General features: G+C 40.7%; 1 protein-coding gene across 1 annotated transcript; it reads right to left on the reverse strand.

Moving 5' to 3' along the window:
* Window positions 1-1,072: 1,072 nt before the first annotated feature.
* On the reverse strand, window positions 1,073-6,616 carry LOC119776062 (mixed lineage kinase domain-like protein; the record flags this gene model as incomplete). The annotated part of the gene is made up of 3 exons (XM_038274279.1): window positions 6,504-6,616; window positions 1,658-2,111; window positions 1,073-1,170 (listed from the first exon to the last, which is right to left on the reverse strand). Coding segments are annotated over exons 2-3 (546 nt in total), but the record flags the coding sequence as incomplete, so codon positions are not given.
* Between the last annotated feature and the right edge of the window lie 3,943 nt (window positions 6,617-10,559).

Raw genomic sequence — 10,559 nt, forward strand, 5'->3', positions numbered from 1 at the left:
CCGTGATATGCGCTGTGCGCCCTCACTAAAAAACTATTGAAAGTGTCAGACAGCGATCCGGATGCGCCCCTGGTCCCACTAGAATTTTGAAGTAGAATCAGACAGCTGAGCCAGACGCTGCTGCATGCTTTCCTCACTAGGAAACTATTGAAAGTAGTTTCAGACAGCTGATCAAGAAGCTGCTGCCTGCCTCCTCACTAGAACTATAGAAAGTAGATCAGACAGACTGATCCAGATGCTGGCTGCCTGCGTCCTCACTAGAACTATTGAAAGTAGATCAGACAGCTGATCAAGAAGCTGCTGCCTGCTATCCTACACTAGAACTATAGAAAGTAGATACAGACAGCTGATCCAGATGCTGCTGCCTGCGTCCTCACTAGAAATATAGAAAGTAGATCAGACAGCTGATCCAGATGCTGCTGCCTGCGTCCTCACTAGAACTATAGAAAGTAGATCAGACAGCTGATCCAGACGCTGCTGTCTGCGTCCTCACTAGAATTATAGAAAGTAGATCAGACAGCTGATCCAGACGCTGCTGCATGCGTCCTCACTAGAACTATTGAAAGTAGATCAGACAGCTGATCAAGAAGCTGCTGCCTGCCTCCTCACTAGAACTATAGAAAGTAGATCAGACAGCTGATCCAGATGCTGCTGCCTGCGTCCTCACTAGAACTATAGAAAGTAGATCAGACAGCTGATCCAGATGCTGCTGCCTGCGTCCTCACTAGAACTATTGAAAGTAGATCAGACAGCTGATCAAGAAGCTGCTGCCTGCGTCCTCACTAGAACTATAGAAAGTAGATCAGACAGCTGATCCAGACGCTGCTGCCTGCGTCCTCACTAGAACTATAGGAAATAGATCAGACAGCTGATCCAGATGTCGTGCTGCTGAAATGTGCTGTATAACTCAACTTGCTTTGCCCTGTCTTAATTAAAAAATGTAAAACAGATGGAAATAGTTGTTAGGGGGTCTCCAGAAATCTCTTTATATCTGGAAAGTTTTTCAGGGACAGTAGTAACAGAATAAAACCTGGGGAAACTGGTGTTTTAACAAGGATTGTAGAAATGATGCCCCATACTCACACATCTCCACGATTTTTATTACATTGGATTTGATATCTTCAAGATCTCTTTGCATGGTCTCCACGTATTCCCCGTATTCCTTCAGCACTGAGGACAGAAAAATCAAACGTGACTAAAAGTCTGATCAGGTTAAAAATTGATCAGTTTAATTAAAAATATAAACGTTTCTCATTTAATCCCAGAAGGAACACGGCCTTCCAATTTACGCCTGTTTTGTTTGTTTTTTTGTTGCCATGACCACCTGCTGTCCGCCATGACCCAGATGACTGAGAATTTACACAAGCATCTTATTACATGATTATCGTCAACAAGCTAAAGACAGAAGGCAACAGGAGACGGTTCAATCTGCTTTCACAAAACTGTCAGTGAATTAATGATTTTCTTGATGATAAGTCTTTCTTTAGCATCTCTAAAAGTGATGAGAAAATTAATCAGATAAAATGATCCTTTAAAATGCTCTAAGTTTCTATCCCAGCCATGATATTCTCCAAATTAAACATGTATTGTTTTTATTTTACATATAATCACTGTGTATATGAGCAAAGTCATTTGAATAATGTCTGTTTTTTCTTACTTCTCTTTAATTCCGCATCATCTTCCTTGCTGTCGTCTTCATCTTCCTTCTGCCTGGATATCAGATCAAACACCTTGAAGACTTCGTTTCCATGCTCTAACTGCAGAGCTAATGACAGGCTTGAGAAGGCATCATTGAGTCGTTCATTCACGCTGTTAAATTCATCTCCATGGCTGCTTGACTTCAGGATACGCTTCACCAAGTTTGCCGAAGTGTATTTCTCAATGAGCTCCTGAGCGGATTTGAGAGTGAATGACAGACCTCTCAGGGCGTTCTCCACCTCAGCAGAGCGATCGACTGCATCTCTCTGTTTGATTGATTTTACCAGGCCCTCCAAGGCCTTTACGCGCTTCACAACACGAGAGCAACGCTTTTTATTGGCCTTAACTTTTTCCACCAGCGTGTAGATCCTTTCAGCAACTGACAGGATGGGATCCACGAAGTCCATGATCAACTGAAAATTCAGAGGACATATAGTTTACAATACATTTTAGTTTAGCCACAATTTATAACACATATTGTCTCCAGGCGCTTGACAAACATGTGATTGAATTAAATTAAGCACAAATGTATGTGCTGGACTAGTAAATTCCAGCACATACATTCCATCTGACCTAAGAAACCAACTGAGTCAAAAAAGGTTTTCTATGCAACGAAACCCAGCAGACTGGAGTCATTGACCTTGCAGAAGTCCTTCCTGCTTCACATTCTATGGCATTGTATCACTGACTCCCAGATCACATACATCCAGAAGAAACCTCCTCTTTAAAGGAACAAACCCCCATCAGAACCAGGCTCATTGTGAAAGTTCAGCCATGACAGACTGGGGGTTGAGAGGTCCGGTCATATTCAGAATTCAAACTTCTGAAGGTACTTCCATCCATCCATTTTATGTCACGCTTATCCCAAACAGGGTCCAGCTGTCTACAGGCGAGAGGTGGGGTCCACCCTGGACAGGTCTCCAGTCCATCGCAGTCAGAAAGTACTTTAAATATAAAATTATTCCATCCTGTTCAATAAATCATCAGTGTTTTAAATTCAAAGTAATTTTCATGTGAATGTGCTTTGCTGGAGGCATCCATGTTTGTCAAAGAACACTACTGCCACCTACTGGTTTGTGACGTCACGGTGCGGTATCGGGTGTTGATCAAGTCCCAGTGCTGTATCTGGTGTTTGTCACAACGCGCTATTATCCAAGTCATCTTGAAAACATTCTTCTTCCAAATGTTGGCTACATATTACGTGTTTTTTCTCTGGACAGAAGTTCGATGGCAAATCCTCCCTCTTCAAGTTGGCAATCCAACGACGAACCCGTCCGTGGAGGATCAGGAATCAGAAAGGGGAAACAACTCTAATCCAGCTGCCATGCACGTGGGCATTGTCAGTTTCACTATAGCTCTAGTGAATTTCAATGGTGAAGTCCTCTGGAAATCTTCAATAATTGTTGTTGATTGCCGATGTGTCTAGTAGTTCCCATTGATTCTGCTTGTAAATCGGGGAGAATGGCGCTAGGCTTACCACACCGTGACATCACTGCCAGAAGATGGCAGGAGGGAGATGGTACTATATTTGGGAAAAAATGGCCGCTCCCAGACTCAGTGATCACAAAGAAAATTATTGGTTTTATTTTTTTACTGATTAAGGCAAAATCAGTTGAATCACTCCATACTCCTAGAGCCCCCCCCACAGGAGTATGGAGTCGGGGCCCTTTATTAGGGGCCATCCGTTCTCTGTATAGGCGGAGCAGGAGTCTGGTTCGCATTGCCGGCATTAAGTCGGACCTGTTCCCAGTGCATGTTGGACTCCGACAGGGCTGCCCTCTGTCACCGGTCCTGTTCATAACTTTTATGGACAGGATTTCTAGGCGCAGCCAAGGACCGGAGGGGGTCTGGTTTGGGGACCAGCGGATCTCGTCCCTGCTTTTTGCGGATGATGTAGTTCTGCTTGCTCCCTCCTGCCAAGACCTACAGCGTAGACTGTTGTTTGTCTCATCCACTTCCCAAAAAGCTGACTGCCGATTAAAGAATACCTTCTCCGCAAACAACAAAATTCAATTCTATTCAGTTATATTTCTATAGCGCCAATTCACAACACATGTCATCTCAAGGCTCTCTCCAGTTCACCAGATCATCCAGTCAGGATGATAACAGAAAGGAACCTCCAGCATAGAGAGAAATATCACTAATATAAACAAACATAAATTCTTGAACGTTATGTGTGCCGCCATTTTTGTTCGCATAACTCCTGCCTTGAGAGCTGTGGTATCGCGGGCCACCGATAGGAGGAGAGTAACCGTGTGATGTGTAAATGGTCCAAAAAGCTTGGCATGGTTAACTGATCCATGCTCCATCTGATCCAGTAGTGGTACGAGTTAATCTTTGCCCCTCTTCCACAGGGCTCAGTCTAAGCAGGTTTTACATGTGTTTGCATTTACAGTTTTTCCAACTTTGTCTAAACGGATCTAAACAGGGCCCGTGAACAAAACACTTTACACTCATTTGTTTAAGGATGTTTTGAATAATTGTAATACCGAATAAATAAATGGATAATTGAATGTTGTAATTAATAATTAAAAGTACCATTGAATTTAATGTTTCCATAGTTTGTAGAGCAGTGGCGCCTACAGAAATGTTTCATGGGGGGACAGATGGGGCCACCAAAAATTTTGGGGTGGCCATTGAAACTGTAAACCATACTTTCAGTGTTTGAATCTACTAAAAAAACACCTCCTCAGATCTTGGTTTATTGTGTGATGTTTAATGTTACATTGCTGGCAGTGCAGAAAGGGAGGAAATGCTAAACTGATGCTGCTACAGTTTACACTGGCCAGTGGGGTGGCCAGCAGTGATGGGACTAACGGCGTTACTAACGCCGTTACGTTGTTTTAGTAACGAGTAATCTAACTAATTACTTTGACTGTAACTATAACGCAGTTACCATTGCAGACACCCCGTTACTGCGCGTAACTCGTCTCACAATGAACCTTTTTTCATGATAGGACTCGTGCGCGCCTTGTCATGAGAGAGGGGAGGATGAGAATGGCTGAATAGTGAGATTCCGTCTGTCAGTTGGTTAGGTGGGTGTTTCTGCTGGTGAGTGTTAACGTACAGCACACACACAGAGATGGAGAGTGGGGATGACTCCAGCAGCAAAACAGCGTTTTCCATATGGAAATACTGGTGTTACGTCGAGCTGCGTTTCCCCATCAGATACGGTTTCCCCTGCATCTCCGCACAGCGCAGGCGGCACGATTCACCGCGCAAGCGACAGGAAACGTGCATGCTTGCTAAAAGCGCGCAACAGGAGAACTATCGAGAGCGTGAACGATCAAATGAACCTGACAACAGCCAGAAATGATAGCCTATATGGAGAAAGGGAGAAATCTGGATGGATGGATGGATGGATGGATGGATGGATGGATGGATGGATGGATGGATGGATGGATGGATGGATGGATGGATGGATGGATGGATGGATGGATGGATGGATGGATGGATGGATGGATACTCTGCCTTTTCAACCGACTGTATTTTTTATTTTAAACATTATTTGATGGCCTTTGTGGCAGGGATGGAGATCCATATTTTATGTCACACACAGAGTATAGATCTAGATAGATAGATAGATAGATAGATAGATAGATAGATAGATAGATAGATAGATAGACAGACAGACAGATATTGCAGTATCTATAACAACACAAACACACAGGATTTCAGAATTAGACATCCCCAGTTATTAATTTCATATACTCACCAGATCTGAATGCCCTGTTAAAAACCGTCACATCGCTATCTTCCCCTGATGTCATTTACGTTGAGTTGCAATAAATGCTAAACTCTCTGCAGGTTCTTGTCTTTGTCATCCGCTCTATTCAGCTGGCTTTGGAAACACACGGCGAGAAGGTGGGGGCTGAGTGGTGAGGTTTACGGAGGCGAGAAACGCAAATGTAACGCAATAGTTACTTTTACTAGTAACTAGTTACCTTTATTGTGGAGTAACTCAGTTAGTAACTCAGTTACTTTTTGGGAGAAGTAACTAGTAACTATAACTAATTACTTTTTCAAAGTAACGTGCCCAACACTGGTGGCCAGTGGAGTGGCCAATGAGGGTGGCCAATGAGGGTGCCACCATGTGCAATGCCCTGGCCAGCCCTGTTGGCACCACTGTTTGTGGCCTAAATAACTGTCAAGTAGTCAATATATTAATGACTTACATTAAATTAAAAGGCACTTGATTATTGTCCAAATTTGAAAAAGGTAAAGTGTATAAAGTTTGCTATATAAGATGATGTATTTTGTGTTTTTTATGTATTCAGTTGTGATTTTGAGAATGTTGAAAAAGCCACTGATTGAATAGTGATCATTTGCAAACTTATTATTGAAAATTGGGTTCTTACATTTTCACAATATTTTATATTTCACTTTTATCAAACATTTTCCTTTCACTTCCTATTTTAAATCCAAATCACTTCCGTCTGACATCAATTGCCCAAATTAATTCGTGGAAAGTTGATTTTAAGTCATAATTTCAGCTCCTGTTTTCTCTGATGTCGTTCTTGCCTCTCTTTGTTGCAGCTACATATTTATTTCACCAAAATCTTGCTTTGTTAATGATCTTCTGTTTTGAGCAGTTGCCAAAAGGAAACAGCTCATGAAAGCTTGTTTTTACCACTCTTATGAAGGTAATTTGGTGAGGTGGGACAATCTTCCTGATCAGAATGAATTTGTTTAGTCAAACTTGATGAAGGGAAATTCAAGAACAATACTGAGTTTACATCAAAGGAACTTAGTTGAGTAGTCTACTCTCTATGTTAGAGAGGAACAGAAGTAAAAATGCATTTTACCTGCAGGGAGTAGTCAGCAGATTTCCAGGTACTGTTAGCATTGGGTCAAATTGAAACCTTGCAGTCGAGCACTCCACAGTTCTTCCTGTTTGCCTCTGAAAGTTACATTACTTCCTGCACTGTGGGAGGGCTCTCTACGGTGCTTTCAAAAGCAGAAACATGACTCAGTGAAAGAGGAAGGGTGTGGCAAAGACAAACAGGCGACTTATCCTGGCTGACTATCTCTATAATTTTTCTGAATGTCTTGTTTACAAGAAGACAGTCATCACCTATTCACTACTTCTATTACAAACCGGTTTAAAACAGTTGCTTCTCCCTGTGAAAGTAATCGCCCCCTGTACACATGAAGTGGTACATTTCAAGACCAATGTTTGTGCATAGATTGCACCATGTAGATTCTTCTGTCTCTCCACTCTGTCTTTGTACTGATATTGGTGGCTTTTTTATAATTAAAACAAAACTATTGTGATTCTGAGGAGACTGTCTTTGCAAAATGTTAATAATCCACCCATCTATTCATTAAGGGAATTGTTGGCCTAGTGGTTAGCGTCTACAGCTTGGAATCCAGAGGTTCTGAGTTCGAGCCCCACTCACACACACTGCCACTCTGGCTCCCTGAGCAAAACCCCCTTAACCCCCGATTGCTCCCTCGGCGCCGCACGATGACAGCCCACAACTCCCCAAGGGGATGGGTCAAAGGCAGAGGTAAATTTCTCCAATGTGAGATCAGTAATGTTCAATTATTATCCATTTCCAATGAAATCTGTTTTTTCATGTGGTACTGACTCACAACACCTCATTTCAAGGTGCTGTAAAGCAAAAATTCTATGGTGTTACTGGTGTACTATGGCAAGCCAGAAATAACAAAATTGACCCCTTTTACCACAGGTTTATTAAAAAAAAACTGTTTTATAAGTCATAACTCTTTAAAATAAAGATAAATATCAAATTAAAGCAATAATTAAACACCTAAAACAAAATGCTTTTCTGGTAATAGATTGCTTCACTTTACGTGACTTGACATTCAAGGATGGTAGAAGTGTAGATCCGGCTAATTCATAACAGATCAGTGTTTTGAAAAGCAATTTGATGTTAGGTTTACTGATTTGATCTATCGATATGTCATTTTTAAAATCCATGTTCTATCTACAATACTTTATTCCTCCACAATATGCCACTTGCATGGGAGCAGGTCCACAGAAACAGAAAATTGTATGAATTTGACCAAAAATGGAAGTACAGACAAAATTTCAGCTTTCTTCATCATTACCTACTTGATGATCTGGATTTTGAGTTTACCTCCTTAGTTTTCTAAAAAAATATAATTATCGCTATAGTTTCGTTCTTGCTACTTTCAACTCCCTGCATAATAGGACGCTTGATGAATCTATTAGCACAGCCTGTTTAGATATGGACATTTTTGCTGGGATAATATCTGCTGCCTACATTTATTTAGACCCTATAATCAGGCTTAGACTGCTGGAGGACATAGGGACCCCTTTTTCATCATTCTGCTTCATTCTATCTCTATTCTCCCACTCTGCAGAATCTGTTAGTTCAATCTCTAACGTTCTGCTCTCTCTGCTTTTTCTCATAGTAGCTTCATCTGGTCTGTTCCTGTTTGGCTGTGACTCCATCCTGGAGAGAAATATCAGCTGTGCTGCTTCCATCAACACCTTTGTTTCTAGATGTTGTGTACAAACTGATCCTCTGATCTTTAGGATTTTCTCAGTAAAGAAATTAGCAAATTCAATGCAGGCCCTGGTGGAGTGGAGTTCAGGAGCCAAGGGCACAGGACGATTTGTTAATTTGTCGACTGTGGCAAATAACGCACAAGTATTATTAATGTTCTTAATGATTTCAGAGAAGAAAGATTCTCTTGCATTTTTCAGTTGTAAGCTATATCTGTAAAGTCTCTCTTTATAGATGTCATAGTGAACCAGGAGTCTCGTCTTTCTCCACCTGCGTTCAGCTTTTCGACACTCCCTTTTTTCACTTCTAACTGCTGGAGCACTTCTCCAAGGAAATTTTTTCTTTCCGGAAAAGACTTCCACTTTAATTGGAGCAATGCAGCTAATGATGTCTGAGACTTTAGACTGAACGTTATCTACTAGCTCATCTACTGAGTTGCAGCCGAAGGTTGAAGTAGCAGAGTAAGCTTGAATAAAGGTTTCTGTGGCATTTTCCTTAAAGGTGCGTTTTCTTATGATGTCCCTTTGGCTAAATGAGTCACTGGAAATTATGCCCTCAAAGGTAACAGAAAAGTGATCGGATAGGGCAACATCAGTAACACTGACTTTAGAAATCTTCAGACCTTTAGTGATGATCAAGTCTAAAATATGTCCCTGTTTGTGCGTTGGTTGTTTAACATGTTGAGTTAGACAAAAGTTTCTAAGTGTGTCACACAGTTCTTTTGCACTTCTTTCTTCAGGGTTGTCAACGTGAAAATTAAAGTCTCCCACTATAATTAAACAGTCATAATCAACGCATATCACAGACAGGAGGTCACTAAAATCATTAAAAAAGTTTGACGTGGACTTAGGAGGCCTGTAAACATTTACAAACATAGTTCGTACCGGGCTCTTAACCTGCAGAGCCAAATGTTCAAAAGAGTCAAATTTTCCCAAAAACACCTTTTTACACTTCAGTGAGTCATTAAACAATGTTGCCACTCCTCCACCTTTCCTTTGCTGTCTGCTCTCGCAAAGAACATTATAGTTTGGAGGAGACGACTACAGCATGTGCTTCATTAAGTTTATGTAACCATGTTTCTGTTAAAAACATAACATCAACATTATTGTCAATAATAAAGTCATTAATTAAAACAGATTTTCCTGACAGAGATCTAATGTTTAATAAAGCCAGTTTATATGACTTAGTGGTTGATGTTTTCTCTGTGGCTTATCTATCTTTCAACTTAATTTCCAGTAGGTAATCTATCATTCAAGGGCTCATCTAATTGGTCAAATGCCAAAATCAGATGTACAGCCATGAAGCAGGATCTATGCTGAATGGCTGGATATAGATTTTGTGCTTCTAAACCTCACTGAGGGACAGGGGGACTCCATTTATAAGGGGGGTGCAGGTGATCAAAAACGCTAACTTGCCAAAAAGCAAAGTTGGCCAAAATATATAATACTTCCGATGATGACTGCCTGAGGTGCAAACAGTCCCCTGCCACTATGGGTCATATGTTCTGGTCCTGTGTTGGATTGTAAATATTCTGGACTGAAATTTTTACAGCCTTTTCCTTTTTGTGTAAAAATACAATTAACCTCAATCGAGTAATATTAGTATTTGGATTCTTCCAAACCAACATGGTCTAACTTCATTTCAAACCAATGCAGTTGCTTTTTGTCCGTTTCATGAAGCAGGTTTAACAAATCCAGGTTCAAATCCGTAACTCTAAATTGAAGTAAGCTAAAGTCGGGAACTCTGCGTGTTCGGTTTCACAGCGGCTGCTATGAATTAGTTCCATCAATTTCAACCAGGTCCACTCTGAGTTAAATGCGTACGCATCAAGTATGGAAAGCCATTATCATTGGAGCACCGATTCGATGAGTCACCATGACAACAGGCAACAGGAAGAGCCTATTTCACCTCACTGGAACTAGAGATTATAATGAAGAAATGAAAAAAAAAAATGAGAATGTGTTTTTAAGAGAGAGAAGCAGCGCTACAGCTACAAAGCAGAGGAAGATGGCGAAGCAGAAGATTGTTGCTCCAGTTAATACCTAAGTTTATATGAAGTGGGCTATGGCAGGCCGTTTTTACATTTATTAAAAGCACTCCCCTCTCTGTTGGTCCATTTGTAGATCAATAAAATAAGATTCTTCCTGATCAAAATCACACTCCTAGGCCTAACTGTAATAATAGATTTTCTAAATTACATTTTTGTAGCAGAAAGTGAATTTTAGAAAAAAATAAAATAAAAAATTATACTAGTAATAATTTAGTTTTATATACACTACCGTTCAAAAGTTTGGGGTCACATTAAAATGTCCTTATTTTTTAAGGAAAAGCACTGTACTTTTCAATGAAGATAACTTTAAACTA

The sequence above is a fragment of the Cyprinodon tularosa genome, unplaced genomic scaffold (genome assembly GCF_016077235.1).
Source record: "Cyprinodon tularosa strain WSP-4 unplaced genomic scaffold, ASM1607723v1 ctg903, whole genome shotgun sequence".
Taxonomy (NCBI): domain Eukaryota; kingdom Metazoa; phylum Chordata; class Actinopteri; order Cyprinodontiformes; family Cyprinodontidae; genus Cyprinodon; species Cyprinodon tularosa.